The sequence below is a fragment of the Semicossyphus pulcher genome, unplaced genomic scaffold (assembly GCF_022749685.1).
Source record: "Semicossyphus pulcher isolate SPU_LCO1_2020_fin unplaced genomic scaffold, fSemPul1.0.p SCAF_18, whole genome shotgun sequence".
NCBI lineage: Eukaryota > Metazoa > Chordata > Actinopteri > Labriformes > Labridae > Semicossyphus > Semicossyphus pulcher.
In genome coordinates this window covers 27072958-27090081 of record NW_027211691.1, presented here as the reverse complement: position 1 = coordinate 27090081, position 17124 = coordinate 27072958, and the positions used below count along the sequence as shown (strand labels likewise).

Sequence of the window (17124 nt, the reverse complement as noted above, 5' to 3'; positions counted from 1 at the left end):
TGCTCATCTCAGAGTCCAGAGATTGGTGTATCTGCAGTGTGTTTCTTCACCATCACACAGGAAGTGACAGCTAACTCTCGCTCTGTTGATGACCATTCAGTTAGCTTGATTTATTGAGATGAAACTGAATTTGACCACCAGAGGGAACACTTAACACTTTCCCATGTCACTCAGGACAACTAAGCCAACCAGAAAAACTACATGCAAATGCTGATAAGCATGCTAGCATACCACAGGAAGCTTTAAAGCATGATGCAAGATGTTAGCATAGCCTAGCATATTAATTTAATCACAATCCTCGCAGTTTCAGGTTCTGTTCAGAGAAGATGAGCTGCAGGTGCACTGAGGGGCGGGGCTACACCCACTCACCTGTGCTCTAACATGTCACACTTGAGGGGCCAGCAAATTACCATGTTAGCATATCATGAAGGGTTAGTTTGGTTTGTTTGAAGTTAGGTTGTATGGAGTACTAATCAATAATAAGTGTACTACGTACTGTAACAGTCAGCACGGCCCCTGTTAGGAGAAGCCGGCCGGAGTTTCTACACCGAAGCTAAGCGAACCACTGCTGCAGATGGAGACAGGAGCACCACATACTTTAGCCACTTTAAAGAGTCCTACATATAAACAAACATGTCAGTTTAAGTGTACGCTGTATTTAAAATTTTCGTCACTGCTTCACATTGACGTCAGACAGCCCTATCCCTCAGCACTATGTCTCACTCAGCACAACGGCCCTGTACACTTATGCATGCAGCGCACAGTATCGGATCAGAGGGAGGAAATGAGCGAAAAGAGACCGCAAATGATGTGGAGGATGAAAAGAAAGTTCCAACACACGCCTGATGCAAGCTAAAACATATAACCTCCGCAGAAATGTATTAGCTCCAGATAAAGCCTGCCACACAGACGTTTCAAAGCATTGTTGACACATTAAGAAACCATCTGAACCCAAGGCCCCTTGTGATTGCAGAGAGATTTCGTTTTCACAACAGAAACCAGTCCAAGGATGAAAGCATCTCTGAATATATTGTTGAACTGCGCAAACTGACTCAGTTCTGTGAATTTGGAGCAGGACTTTCTGATGCATTGCATGACAGACCTGTATGTGGCATGCATTGTCAAAGCACACAGAAAAAGCTAAAGTCAAATAAAGACCTTACATTAGAAAAAGCATTGGCTATTGCAATGTCAATCAAGACAGCTAGGGATGCTTTGGAGCTACAAAAAGGGTGTGGACTATGCCATATATAAAATGTCATTCACTAGCAAGGAGCACGCCACAACAATATGCGTTTAAATATTTTATGCAAGTTCTGCATATATGTTAACAGTTTTCTGTATGTTGAGGGGAGCAGTGATGGGGATATCTTCTGTAAGGTAACACTGAAGACTGGGTGAATGGCGAATGGCGACTCACAGTGGGGGTTCCGTCATAGGTGTGATCTACCCGAGCAGATTTCAACCCCCAAAAAGAGTCAGATTTAAACAGAGCTGAGTTGAGTGTGAGCTTGGCGCAGATCATTGAGATTGTTTCGGATGTAGGAGTGATACGCCTGGGAGGACCAGCGTCCGAGAGCCTTGATGGTTCGGTCTGAGATGCCAAGTCTGGCTGCTGTGGATGCTGCGCCAATGTGGAATGAATGGGTTGAATAGTGTTCTGAGGTTATGCCTGAAATACGAAGGACTTTGTGTAGATTTTTCCTGTCTCGGGGAGGAGGAGTGGGTGAATGCCTGAGTGGCATATCTGGAGCCGATGTACTTTGTCAGGCTCATATGAGCTAAGATAAGAGTCAGGGCGGAAGAAATATATGGGGATGAAAACCTCTCGCAGATCTGTTTTACTCTGTCAGAGCGTGAATATTAAAGAGTCTAAATGTGGATTGTGATGTCAGACAGTTTAGGATGATGGGAAGGATTAAAGACAGATGAAGTCGGGGCAAATTCAGAGCACCTCAGGAAACCGAAGAAGGCCAGCAGGAACATGCATTCCAGGGAAGAATCAACCACAGGGCACGAGTAGCCTGAACGTAGCGACTGAATACAAAGACTGAGAAAGTCAGAGGTCAGTGGCAGGCACTTAGTTGTGACAGTCGGTTCCTGTTTTCTTAAACCTTTGATTAACATTGGTAAATGAGAATGGGAGATGGAAACACAATGGTGGCCTGTGATTAGTTTGATAAAGAAATGTATGCCTGCTAGGTAGGTCTGAATGGTAGAGGAGCAGATTTTTTGGACTGAGTGAGCGTGGGTGATGAAATTACAGATAGACATGATGTTGTGTTGTGGTGATGGGGAATGTGGGCTGCCCTGAGGAAGAACTGGTGTTGTGCAGAGATTACTGTGAGTCTGCAGAGAAACTGCATGATGTTCAAGGGCACCCCAATATGTTCCTTAGTTGAATTGTTGTATGCGGCCGACAGCCTCATTACCAAAATGAACGTGGTAGCTATAGAAACCTGTTCCTCCAAAACTTAAGGCCATGTCCAATAGGATGGATAGATAATCATCTAACTCTGCCCTCGTTTTGTGAAGCCTGCGAACAAAGGGATGTAAAGAAAGCTTAGATAGCTTGAGAGAGGTGAGACACAGAGGGTACAGGGGGTGATACGACCTGTCTCTCACCAGGGGGAGGTGATGATGCAGGTAGTGACTGTGGGAGTGACTGAGGTCCCGTGACATCGTGCATCTAGCCTTGCTGTTGGAATGGGATGCCTTTGGCTTTCAGGAATTGTCGGAGGCAAGCTACGGTCCACTCTTGGATGTTTGGTTTGGTTGGACGTGGAGTCTGCCGAAGTGAGGATGAGGGTGCACTGCTGCATGCTGGATAACTGGTGACTGTACGGCATGCATGGCGTGGAGAAGCTTGGTGCTGGTTGCTGTGCCTGTGCCTGTGGCGTCTCCGGTTTCCGACCCTCACTGTTGAATGGAGATGGCGGGGCAGCTGAATATTGACCATGGAGTGCAAGTGGCTCTGCTGTGACACTCGGCTATGGTCTGTCTGCTGTTTTGTGGCTGGAGGATAATCGGTTTGGAAAAGCTCATCGTACAGGTCTTCGTCCGAATCATGCAGATGAAGCTCGGGATCCATGGTAAGTAGTTCTTTAGTGCTTTATCTAAGTTTTTTGAAAAGCAATCATGTGTGATGCATGAATCTTGGTCTGTCTGTCCTCAAAGAGTCTGAGACAAACAGAGTTGAGTGGGATGACTGGGTATAAGTAGGCTTGTCAGATGATTGTAGGTGTGGTTTTAGGCGTGGTCCTGCTCCCGAGCCTAAGTTAATACATTAACTTCATATAAATTATGTTAAAAGACGAGAGCATAAATGTTACAGATGTGGCAAGACACCACATGATGCCAATGACTGCTGGTTAAAGGACAAAAACTGCAGAAAGTGTAATAGACCCGGACACAGAGAGAGTGTGCCGACAAAAATCCAGCAGCAGCAAAATGATAACAAGCACAGGTACAAAGGTAAACATGCACAACGTGACTGCATGTGAAAATGATTCAATGTCAGAGTCTGACACAAATGGACTGGCTTGCTAAGAGTTACAGAGTGTAACTGAAGAAGAACACAGAAAAATGATCTGGGTCACCCCGGATGTGTCTGGTGTAAAACTGGACATGGTCATTTCAAAAGCTGACTACAAGCGGCTGTTCCCCAACCTACCATTGATAAACAACTAATCCTACATTGTTGTGCGGCTCAAGACCTACACTGGTGAAAAAGTGCGCTAAAGGTGACAGTGACATACAAGGGAAGAATGTAGCAGTTGAAGCTGTATGTGTTGAAAGAAATTGGGCCGCCACTTTTTGGACATGAATGGTTAAGGAAGATCAGACTGGATTGGCGCAGTATTAAGGCTCTATATGTGGCACCTACAGACAACGGCAGCCCTCACGATGCTACAGAGAGTATGTTGCAGCTACTCAACATGCATGAGAAGGTGTTTGCAGAGAGTATTGGCACACTTAAAGGGATAAATGCAAGTATTGAGTTGGAAGAAGGTGCAACTCCAAAATTCCACAAAGCCCGTCCAGTGCCGTATGCAGTGCATCCAAAGGTGGAAGCTGAACATCAGAGTTTGGTGGCATCTGGAATCCTGTCCCATTGTCCCAGTGACTTTAAAATGAGCATCACTCCTGTGCTGCATACTGTGCAGTACCCACTGCCACGTATTGAGGACATCTTTGCATCACTGGCTGGATGGGGAGAAGTTCTCAAAGATCGACTTAGCACAAGCCTACCTTCAAATGGAAGTCGAGGAGATAAGCAGAAAATTCATCACACACACAAAGGACTGTTTCAATACAACAGGCTTGTCTTTGGTGTTGCATCAGCTCCAGCAATCTGGCAAAGAGCGATGGATCAAGTGCTTCAAAATATCCCCGGTACGCAATGCTATCTTGATGACATTGTGACAGGCAAGAACGTTGAAGAGCATCTTGAAAACCTCAGCAAAGTGCTCACCAGGATGAGTGAGTATGGCCTGCATGCAAAGAAAAGCAAGTGTGCAGAGGGAAAGGGCTGTCTGACGTCAATGTGAAGCGGTGACAGAAAAATGAAATACAGCATACACTTAAACTGAAATGTTTGTTTATATGTTGGACTCTTTTAAGTGGCTGAAGTACGTGGTGCTCCTGACCCCGACTGCAGCGGTGCTTCGCTTAGCTTCCATGTAGGAACTCCAGCCGGTTTCTCCTAACAGGAGCCGTACTGACTGTTATCTACTGTACGTACGTAGTACACTTACTATTGATGAGTACCTCATACAATCACACTTCAAACAAACCCAACTATCCCTTTAATACCTTTTTTATAAGTATTATGGGTCTGCATGTGTGTGTGACTGAATGCAAGTGAGTGTGTGGTGAATGCCATTCTATTCTAATTAATGTAATGGAATTTACAGGTGTACTTAATGTCCAGTCTCATGCACTAATAATGGATCAGGGATATTATGAGCCGTAATTAGAACATTCACAGTCAGCTGTCCTTCCTGATCCTTAAAGTCTTTACTATCTGAAACTTCTATCACATCAGTTTACTGAGTACATAAAATATGCCAATCTGCTGACGGCAGATGTGTTCATGTTTGTGACTGGTCATATGCTGCAGACTCCGCCTCTTTTATGTGATCGGCTCGTAAAAACTCTGGGTTGACTTGTCAAGTTTATAACCAGCGTCGTGTGACCGCTCAGTGTGATCTCCTTTGTTTGGTTCAGTGAAGCCAGATAACTAAAGATATCTGCCTTTGTTCAGCTCACTTCATAGTACAGACCTCTGAAGACCAACACTTCTGTTGAAGATGCAAACACAATGTTGTGAATGTTGCCATGCACCAGCCAATCAGCATCCAGCCCGAGACTCCACCTGGTGCGGCGGAGCCTGACACTCTGTGTTACCTGCAATTTCACTAATCAATTACATGATCAGAAGAGACCTCCGTTTCTTTATGGACGACCACGCGTGTGACAGACAGCTCAGGATGCTGCCGCCGAGCCTCGCTGAGCACGGCCGCCAGAGCCTTCAAGAGAGACACCTGGTCAAAACCCCGTCCAGGTCCAGGTCCCGGTCAGGATTAACCCTAGTCATACCCTACCAAACCTGTTTTACTAAATCCAAGCCTGTCCTGGGGTCTCATTTATAACAGTTGCATACGCACAAAAGGGGGTCTGAAAGTGGCACAGTCAAGTCCCACGCAAAAGTTGTGATGCACCAGTAAGCAAACTGACCCATGCATATGGACAAATTGGAGGCAGGGGAAGTTGTTGAGGTGGTGAATTGAAGCAAGGTTGTTTATCGATACCTCTCATACATTCAATTTTACTAAATATGAAATGTTGATGACAGATCCAAGTCATGACTCACACCAGATCTGTCCTGGGTTAGTCCTGGTCTGTCCTGAGTTGACTACGTGGGTGCTACGGTCAGCGTATTGCATCGTTTCCTGTTTTCTCTCTGCTCCTGTGTTGTCCTGTGCTGTTTATAGCTGTTGCGAGCTCGAGCTAAATTGATTAATTTACTGTAATTGTCATCACTGCGGTTATTTAGCCGCTGTGTACTTAAACAAACACTAGTTTTCATCAAGCACTCTCGTTGTTGCATTAGCGACATATCTGCTAAACTCGCTTAGCAGTTAGGTTAGCAGCTAGTTTAATCCATTGAAATGGCTTCTCCTTCTAAGGGTACTTGTATTAAATGTAGTATTTTTGGAGCTATGGAGGCGAGGATCACGGAATTAGAGACGCAGCTCCGCACCTTGGAAAACCAAGCATTGCTTGCTGTAGTTAGCAGCAAGCCCCCAGTAGCCAGTGCGGGCCGACCTAGCGTAGCCTGGTCTGATCGGAAGAGACGGCATTCATCCCACTTTGGATGGTGCAGCTCTTTTGTCTCGTAATACGGCTAAGTTTGTTAGACGTAAAAACCTGACAAACCAGAGATGAGACCAGGGGCCTCATTTATAAAAGAGTGCATAGAATCCAGACTAAAACTGTCCGTATGGAGGAAACCCGGAAATGACGTGCGCCAAAAATATTTCAGATTTATAAAACTGTACGCACGCATGTCCTACGCCTGTTTCACTTTATAAATCACAATCCACCTGGAAAATGTGCGCATGTGAATTAGCTTCATATTCCGCCCTCTACACGCCAACATTACACCATAAATGGTCGATGCAAAACACCTTGGGAATGGAACATACATATAAATGAGCCGGCAGATCACAGGTGGTTGTTAACAGTGAATCACGGAAACAACCGAGAGGAAGACAAAGTTGATGAACTTTTTGACAGCTCGTGGTGCTTGTGATGGGGCTCACAAACAGAGAAACCGGGAAACAAGAGGATGTGACGTATCTGCACGTTCGAGCGTACCTCTGCAGAGAGCTCATTCTACGCCACTACAGTCAACAGTGTGCAACATGAGACAACGCAGGCTGTGAAATGGATAATTCCAAGAAACGACAGCACCCACAACAACACCAACAGATGGGGATCAAAACAGACCCATAACTTATTGTTGTCATAGAAACAAAAACCTGCGTGCAGCCTTTTCTCACCAGGTGCAGCATTTTTTCTCTCACAGCACAAGAGCTTCATCCCAGCTCTCTCCAGCCGCCCTGCCCCGCCTGGCTAATGCTTGTGATGATTTGCTGGTTTGCCGGCGTAACTTGCCGTTTGGTTACGAAGCACAATGCCAGAGTCATGCTGTGTATTTATGTTAGAGCTAGTTGGCTAACCTTAGCATGCTCGCTAACGTTATGACAACCAAAATACTATCAGAGTGTGTATGTCAGTGTTGTCAATCTCGCTTGACACATAACTTCTCCAGCTAACATGATATTAACTGAGGTATGATGACAAACTGTGTTGATTTTGGACAACATGATGCCGGTCAATGAACACGACTCGTCAGTGAAAAGTAAACAAAGCCGAAGACACACGCGACTGAGCATGCTCAGTTTCGTGTGTCTTCGGCAAAAACCCTGGATGCTCGTTCATGCGTGCGAGTGTTCGCGCGAGCGCGTACAAGAAGGTCGACTGCAGTTTCCTCAACCTGAAAGTTCTGAAAGTTACATATAGCACCTTTTTTTTTTTTTTTGAACTTTTATTGTCAAAAAAAAAACCAGACAATGTATGTCATAACAATAACAATAATTGTCCTGAGGCTGGGCCCTCACACACAGTTAGAAATATATAGTTACAATACAGAGAGTGAGAGAAAGAAAAGAAAACAGAAAATATACAAGTATATATTTAGGAAAAAAATAAATAAATAAATCAAGGCAAAGGTGTCCTATCCAATGAGGCCTATGATCGGTCTCCATCTTCTTTCAAAGGTAGGAGTCTTCAGCTGTAGTTGTGCTGTCAGCTGTTCCATTAAGTACATTGATTTTTTGTATCCATTGTGCAACCGTAGGTGGTTCAGGTTTCAACCAACAGATTATCATTTTTCTTGCAGTCATTAGAAGAAGATGTAGCAAAAATTCCTGATCGTGGGACAAACCATCAGGAAGTATGTCCAATAAGAACATTAAAGGATCCAGAGAGAGGGTCACTTTAAGTAGATTTTCTAATATGCCTTTAACATCAGTCCAAAAACGTTGTATGGTAGGGCAATCCCAAAATATGTGTGTTTGATCACCCACAAGACCACAACTTCTCCAGCATTTGTTACTAACCCCAATTTTAGAGAGAAATGATTTTAAGGGGGTTCTGAAAAATCATATTTTAAACTTCCAGTCAAACTCTTTCCAAAGTTGACTCCTCACCCCCTTATGACAACCAGAGCAAATACTTTCCCAGATATCACCATCCAGTGTTACATTTAGTTCCATTTCCCATTGTTGTTTTATATGTTGCGTGTTGTCAGACACATCCATCAACACTTTCTGATACATCAAAGACACTTGTTTTTTCATTTCACCATCATTTTCAACCAAATTAATAAAATGCTTTTCTATGTTTGTTGGTTCTCTTCTTATCTGATCCCAGTCCATGTGTTTTGTTTTATAAGTTCTTATTTGTAAATAGCGATAGTGGTCACTTGCTGGTAAATTGAATTTGCTTCTTAGTTGGGCAAAGGTTTTAATTACATTTCTTTCAAACAGCTGATTCACAGTGATGAGTTTACTCTCTGCCCATCTATCAAAGCCCCTGTCTGCTATGGACGGAAGAAACTCAATATTCCCACTCATAGACATGGCTCGAGAGAGAGCCACCCTTCCTTTTGATTGTCTTTGCACCTGATTCCAGACTTTTAATGTATGTTTAACCCGTAAGTTTGTAATCTTTATTTTTTTCTGAGACTGCAGACTGAGAAATGGGAGACTCGAGAGGGAGATTCCTGGTAATGAGTACTCCTCCATAGAGACCCACTGCATCTCTGGATCACGAATGATCCAGGCCACGATTGCGTTTATTTGGGCCGCCCAACAATACACTCTGATGTTAGGCAATCTTAGGCCCCCGTTTTCTCTACCAGACATCAAGATTTTAAGGCGTACTCTTGGTCTTTTGTTCTGCCAAATAAATTTTGATATTAAATTGTCTAATGATTTAAATGCAGACTGTGGTATAAAAACAGGGAGGCTTTGAAACTAGAATAGTAATCTAGGAAGAACATTCATTCTTATACATTCAATTCTTCCCAGGAGAGAGAGTGGAAGTACATCCCATCTATTTAAATCAGTTTTGATTTCCTTAAATAATTTGTCATGATTAGATGAAAACAACTGTGTGGTCTTAGGGGTAAGAGTTACTCCCAAATATCTGAACCCCTGTTTTGAGTGTCTGAATGAGACAAGGTTATCCAACTGTGATGGCCAGTTCCCAACAATCATTAGAGCTTCGGATTTGTTTGTGTTAATTTTATAACCTGATACTTCACTATACTGATTAAGGCTATGGAGCAGAGCAGGAACAGAAGTGATAGGATTCTCCAGAAATAATAAAATATCGTCAGCAAAAAGAGACAACTTATGAGGAGCATTGGTTTCATCTTTTATTCCCTGTATGAGAGGATTGGATCTAATCAGTTCGGCAAGCGGCTCTGTACTAAGTGCAAATAACGAGGGCGAGAGAACTTCACCCTGTCTAGTGCCGCGTTCCAGTGAGAAAAAATCAGAGCAGTGGCCATTAACCCTCACTCGTGACCTGGGGTTTTTATAAAAAACTTTGACCCACTTAATAAGGGTGTTATTAAAGCCCATATGTTTGAGAGTCTGTTGTAGGAAAACCCAATCCACCCGATCGAACGCCTTCTCAGCGTCTAAACTGAGAAACAATGATGGAGTGTTCCTTGTTTGTGCTATTGTTTGGAGATTTAAGGCCCTTCTAACATTATCCGTTCCTTGTCTCTGTGGAATAAAACCCGTTTGGTCGAGCTTCACAAGTCCTCTTATGTGATTTTGAATTCTATTTGCGATGATTGCTGAAGTATTTTTAGATCAACACATAGGAGGCTGATGGGTCGATAAGACGTGCATAGAGTCGGATCTTTGCCATCTTTATGGATGACACTAATAATGGCTTCAGACCACGACTGAGGAGGATCACCTTCTGAGAGTGCGTAATTATAGACCTTATTCAAAAGTGGCGTCAGCTCCTTTTCAAACATTTTATAATATTCTCCAGGGAGGCCATCCACTCCTGGGGATTTGTTGTTTTTGAGTTTCAAAATGCTTTTTTTATTTTCTTCTGTTGTAATTGGACGTGTTATTTGGTCAGCCTCCTCCTCAGTCAATTTACTAAGGTTAATTGATTTAAGAAGGTTTTCAATCTTTTCCAACTTATCTGAGCAGCTTTCTTCCCTATACAATTCCTGGTAATAAGTGGCAAATGTCTTTGCAATATCCTTGGGCTGTCAAAAATAAATAGATTTATTGAAAAGAATTGCGACTCCCCTCTTTCTCCCATTTTGATATGAGGAGCTGTATTGTTGGTCTACCCATTCTCTCCTTAGCTTCACATGCTCCTTTTCTGAAAGGTGTGTTTCCTGGAGCATCGCTGTGGCACAGTTAAGCTTTTTTAACTGGTTCAGCACCTTTTTTGTCTCAATAGGACTACCCAAGCCTTTAACGTCATAAGTAACACAAATAAAATTATCCATCTCGTTGTATTATGTACACATCTATTTTTTCACACTTTGATCACAAAAACCTGATTCATTACAGGTAATAGAGCAATGGCCCATTTCCAGTCTCAGGACAAAAAGAATATTTACAATTGAAAAGATAACAAACGAACAGAACAATGTTGGCTTCCACATAGTCCCCGATGTATCCTGGGCGGAGGTTGGTGACCGATCCTCCGTGGGGAAAAAAAACGGTGCGTGTTGTGTCGCTGTAGTTCGGCTCTCAGAGCGGTCCGTTGCGGCTTAGCCGTGGATAGGTGATCCTCCACTTTCTTTACGCCCCGTCCAAGGTTGAAACACTTTATTCTTCTTCTCCTAACCTGTATTGTCAGAACAATCATATGAACTCGGCGAAGAAACAATTCACTCCTTTGTGCTGAAGAAGGTTTTAATCTCTGCGTGAGTAAATCCTGATCTCGCTCCCGCAGTGCTCCATCCGTCCCGGGACAGCTCCGTTTCCAGTCGCTCCCTCTCATCCACTCTCACCTGCACACCCATCTTTTTCAGTGCTGGGAGAGCGTACGACATCGTCGGGTAGGTTTTCTCGCCATCCTCAAGGAACACTCTCAGCTGTGCAGGGAAGATACACTACGCTCTGATATTCTTCATTTTTAGCTGCTTTACCGCGTCTCGCACAAGCATTCTCTTCTTCTGCAGCTCGGGAGAGAAGTCGTGATCAAAGTAGATTTGCCCTTCGCTGTACATTACTCTTCTCTGCTCCCAGGCTTTTCGAAGTATGGTTCCTTTGACAGAGTAATCCAAAAACTTGACAATCAGAGAGCGCGGGGCAGCATTGGGATTCTTCGGCTTGGCGGTGAGGGCTCTGTGTGCTCTCTCGATGCCGATGTTTAGCTCGGGGGGAAGTTGCAAGACAGATTTAAGCAGCTCTTGTACAAAAAGCTTAACGTCCCTTCCCTCGCTCCCCTCCGGCACACGATAAATTCTCAAGTTATTTTGCCGTAGTCTGTTCTGCATGTCCTCGCACCGCACAGATAGGTGTATTTCTCTGTGCAACAAGTACCGAATGGCCTGCTCAGTACCGAATGGTGTCCTCATTAGCGCTAATACGGCCCTCCGCCTCCGTGGTTCTATTTTCCAGTTTTGTCACATCTTCTCTCAGTCCCTTAAAAGACGTTTCTAGTCTTGTTAAAGAGAGTTGGGTTTGCGTGTGTCCCTCTTGGTTGTCTTTCCTCAGTTTCTTGAGCTCTGTTAGTATTTTTGACTCAGAGTCATGCATGCTAACATCTGTAGCCGCAGGTCCACAGGAGGCTTGCTTCAGAGTTAACTGTTTCAAATTGTCGCCCTTGTCTTTAGCTTGATCCTGTTTGTGCGGTCCCTTACCTCTCAGGGATGATGCCATATTGTTTTAGGGAAAATTCGCCGAGTATTTTGTTTGTCTAGTTAGGAAATAATGAAATATGGATGGAGCATATACTTTAGGCTGCCACCTGTAACATGGCGTCACCGGAAGTGCTATATAGAACCTTTTAAAGCTAAAAATCCTACTTGCTGATATATATACAGTCTTAGAAGATACTAATAAGAATTATTGACGCTCTGTTCTTCAACTCTCTCTCTCCGATGATTCAGGAGACGGTCTCTCATCTGCACTCGGGGGGGCTGTGAAGGTGAGACAGTGCTGATCAAATATTAAGAAGACTTTTATTAATATTTGCTTATATATTTTTAAATTGAAAGGTGCTTATGGAATACATCTCACTACAGGCACGAGTGCAAATAACACTGCTGATATGAATGTTAATGGTTACTTGGCTCGCTTAATAGTGTTTGATATTGAGGACTTCTGGTGGCGCTCTACGCAGCAAGGCAGCTTAATTTCAGAGCTCCACTACCAGCCTCAAATTTCCCCTAATTCGAGAATATATACGCGACCTGAAAGTATCATATTTCAATTCAATAATGACAGAGATTCCGCCTAGCGAAAATTCAACGGGACAAGATGGCGAAAACACAGCAAACGAAACTTTGGACTCTATTCGCAAAGTGGTGAGTGAAGCTGTTGCTGCTGGGATGGGGGTGATCCAGTCTGACCTGAAAAGAGATCTCTTGGAATTCAGGTCACGTTTTCGGGAGGACATAAAAAAACAAATGCAATAATTTAAGACGGAAATGAATACAAAACTACAGGATACAAATGGCCAGATCGAAGGGGTAGTGAAGCGCATCGAGGGGTGGAGGGCAACATGGCCGAAATGGAGCGTTGGGACATCGGAGTCAAAGATACCCTGACGCAGCTACTAGTCAATCAACGCTCTCTACAAGACAAAATATCTGATCTCGAGGGACGCTCAAGGCGCAACAACATAAGGATCTACGGCGTCCCTGAGGACGCAGAGGACACATCAGCAGTTGCTTTTGTGAAAAAACTCATAAAGTCAGAACTTGGTGATGATTTTGGCCTGTGACTGTGACCCGGGGATAAAACGCGCTCACCGCGCCTGGGCACTCAAACCACCCGCCACCGCCCCTCCGCGCTCTCTGGTGGTCCGATTCCTCCAATTCTCAGTTAAAGAAAAAATACTCCATACGGCTTGGAAGAAGGAGCTGCGTGTCCAAAACAAGCGAGTATATTTTGATCATGATTATGCCACGGATGTGCAAAATAAGAGGAAGGAATATATACCAATTAAGAGAGCGTTAAAGGAAAAAGGAGTACGCTTCCAGACACCGTTAACTAAAATGCGCGTCTTCTTCGAGACGGGCACCGTCATGTACAGCACCGCAGCACAAGCAGCAGAGGACCTGCGAAGGAGAGGATTTACGGTTGGTGAGGTCTCGAAGGGCTCTCGGAGCAGGGTCATCTCGGAGGAGACGCTGGCCCGGCTTCTACCCTGGGAGACCAACGACACACGGGGAGGCGGAGAGGATAACCGGTTCCAGCGACAGATCCGGGAGAAGCTAAGAGAGTTTCGTAGGATGGAATCTGGAGCCGCAGGAGGAGATAAATGAGGAACTTTACACCCCAGTTTTGGGATTAAAATGATGGTAGGACGCAGATGCACACTGGACCCAAAGTCACGCCTCTGCCGCAGAGTGAACAGGTCAGAAAAAGAGTGACATTTTATTTTGATTTCATTAAGCCTATATCTACACGTTTTCTATTTTATATAAATAATGGGAGGCTGGTACCCATGGACCGTAGATAAAGAGCCACAAGACTCAGACATTTCTGTTGTCAAGGGACCCCACCTTGTGGCTGACCCCCTCACTGTCAAAGGTTACATGTTATCCTTACTGATGGAAGCTCTGTTCATTGTTCTGCCAGTTTTCTTTGTTACAGCGTGTTCTATTCCTTGAGCTCTGGGATGCTACAAGTGCAATATTTCAAAACAAAAATGTATGCATCACCAACAGTATAAGATACTGTCAATGAATGTAAACGGGCTAAATAATCCAATTAAAAGAAGCAAAATGATTAATGATGAATGAAGTTAAAAAGGAGACTCAGTGGTAGAGTCGGTCGTCTTTCAATTGGAAGGTCGGAGGTTCGATCCCCAGCTCCGTCAGGCTACATGTCGAAGTGTCCTTGGGCAACACACTGAACTCCAAATTGCTCCCGGTGGCATAGCCAACGGGTATGAATGTGGTATCTGATTGACAGTTGGGCACTTTACGTAGCAGCCTCTGCCATCAGTGTGTGAATGGGTGAATGTGATATGTAGTGTAAAAGCAGCTTTGAGTGGTCGCAAAGACTAGAAAAGAGCTATATAAGTACAGTCCATTTACCATTTACCATTACCAAATATAGCATTTTGGCAGGAGACACACCTCTCGGGTGCTGGACATGAAAAACTTAGAACATTGGGATTTAGAAACACCTTTTTCTCTTCGTATAAAAAAGGGGAAAAAACAGGAGTTGCCATATTAATTTCAAATTCAACTCGGTTTGAATTCCTATCAGAAATAAGCGATGAAGATGGCAGATTTATAATGTTGAAATAAAATAGACCACAAAGAGGTAACTCTTTTTATTGTTTATGCTCCTCCTGGGAGTGATATTAGTTTTTTTAGAAAGGTGTTTGACCTGATAGCACTGCAGACATGTGGAACTCTTATTTGCAAAGGAGATCTTAATATACTCCTTAATCCTTTTTTAGATACAACTAATACAAAGAGAGGAAGGAACCCTACTGAAAAACGTCTAAAAGTCACTTAAAGATTTGGGACTGTCTGATGTGTGGAGGTCCATGCGTGGAGCATCTCCAGGGTATACATTTTACTCTGCTCGACATGCAGTTTATTCGAGATTAGATTACTTCTTTATGTATGACAAGGATCTACATCGATTGAAGGATTGCAGGATAGGTCAGAGGGACCTCTCGGACCATGAAATGGAGACAAACCTTGACTTATACTTACAGGATAATAATAATGGGGAGGTAAATCCTAGGATACTGTGGGATGCAGCTAAAGCTGTTCTCGGGGGAAAGATTATAGCCAGGACAACCTTGTTGAAAAAACTTAAAAATCAAACATTTTTGAGACTGCAAGAAGATCTTAGAAAGTTAGAGCAAATGCACACCACTAATAAAGAGCCCTCTATTACACAACAAATCAGAAATACCAAACAGGAGAGAGATAAACTATTAAGTGAGTAAGATATTATGAAGCAGGTCCAAAAGCATCGAGACTGTTGGCTTGGAGACTCAGAAAACAACAGGCTGAAAACACCATAAGATTAGATTCATAAGATTAGAGATCCTGCTTCAAGTAAGACTATTAATAACCTGGATGGTATACAGAAAACATCTGAAACATACTACCAGTCCTTATATTCCCAACCAGACCAGGCCAACACACATACTATTAATGAGTTTCTAGATTCTCTGGATCTTCCTAGTCTAGGTAAAGAAGCTAATGACAAACTAATCTCAACAATAACCAGGGAAGAAATAGACAAAGCTATTTCAAGTCTCAGTAATAGTAAGTCCCCCGACACGGATGGATTCCCCCCTGAATGGTATAAATCAATGAGAAACCACCTGCTCCCCCTATTGGAGGACTGTTTTAACCATATTTTAAAAGGTGGCTCCCCCCCTCCCTCAAGGACAGGACTGATTGTAAAGGCTACAGACCTATTAGTGACCTATTAGTGTCCTAAACATAGATTATAAAATATACGCTGCCATCCTGACTAAGAGAATGGAGGTAGTGATGCCTCAGCTTATTGATGAGGATCAGACCGGATTCATAAAAAACAGACAAACATATGACAATGTAAAAAGAGCACTGCACGTTATTGAGCAGATCAGTGAGAGGAAAATTGGTTCCATATCCTTAGTTTAGATGCTGAAAAAGCATTTGACTCGGTTGGGTGGGAATTCCTCTTTTTAGTAATGAAGAGATTCGGTTTTTAAGGCACTCTACTCCTCCTACTGCGAGAATAAAGATTAATGGTAGCCTCTCAAATCCTATAACTCTCCAACGTGGCTGCAGACAGGGCTGCCCTGCTAGCCCCAGTCTTTTCAATTTGTTCATCGAACCCTTAGCCCAAATGATACGGCAGGAGACACAATTTAAGGGTATAACTATGGGAGAAGAGGAATATAAAGTGAGTTTGTACGCGGATAATGTTCTAGTCACGCTCATTGACCCAAGCTCGGGTCTACCTCTTTTAATGAAAATGCTGGAAACATATGGGTCATACTCAGGGTATGTGCTTAACGTACATAAAACCCAGGTTATGATATTTCATTACACCCCCACAAAAGAACTTACTGCGGAATATAACCTCAACTAACCCTCCCACATCAAATACCTCGGAGTAAATTTATCTGAAGATCTGTCAAAATTATTTGATGTTAACTATAATTGCATAAACAAAAACATATTTGAAGATCTTGATGGTGGGAGTTTGCTCCCCCTGGACTTTGGCAGCAGAAGTAGAGCAGTAAAAATGAATATTCTACCCAGATTATTATTTGTCTTTCTATCACTCCCAGTGGAAATCATCAATAAAAAAAGACCAAGGGGAAAACTTGCACTCCTCGGCTGCCTGTGGATAGGGGGGGCCTGGCTCTCCCCTCCCTAAAAGAGTATTATTTGTCAGCCCTGTTAAGACCTCTGGTATACTGGTGTGACCCATCTTATGTAGGGTTAGGGTTAGGTATGGGGAGAGTATGGAGCTAAGTTTGACAAATACCCCAATATAGTCTTTGCTTGGCTTTGTTAAGAAAGAGAAGAAAATGTTACATACAGCAATGGGTAAATCTTTCATCAAAAACATGGTCCGAGGTGATCAAGTATTTCCAACTCCAGCAGGAGGTTAAATTACTCAGATGGCCAGCTTACGACCCTGATTCTGTCCCAGCATCTCTGGATGGTAGATACAAACAGTGGGCTTATGTTGGTATTACTGCCTTGTGTAAGAGAGTTTATCAGCTTTGATGACATGTCAAACGTATCAGCTTGGTGGGCAGGACTTTTACAGGTATTTACAGTTGCGTGATTATTTCTGTAAA

At 43.4% G+C, this 17124-nt stretch overlaps 1 protein-coding gene across 4 annotated transcripts in view; it reads right to left on the bottom strand.

The window, feature by feature from the left end:
- Window positions 1-17124, bottom strand: part of LOC138595609 (band 4.1-like protein 3) — a 46724-nt gene that overhangs the window by 2588 nt on the left and 27012 nt on the right. For all 4 annotated transcript variants that reach the window (XM_069666939.1, XM_069666941.1, XM_069666940.1 and 1 more), the window contains one exon: window positions 5410-5531. In XM_069666939.1, the coding sequence (XP_069523040.1) occupies window positions 5421-5531 (111 nt within the window). In that variant the 3' untranslated portion in view covers window positions 5410-5420. The remainder of the gene's footprint in view (window positions 1-5409; window positions 5532-17124) is intronic.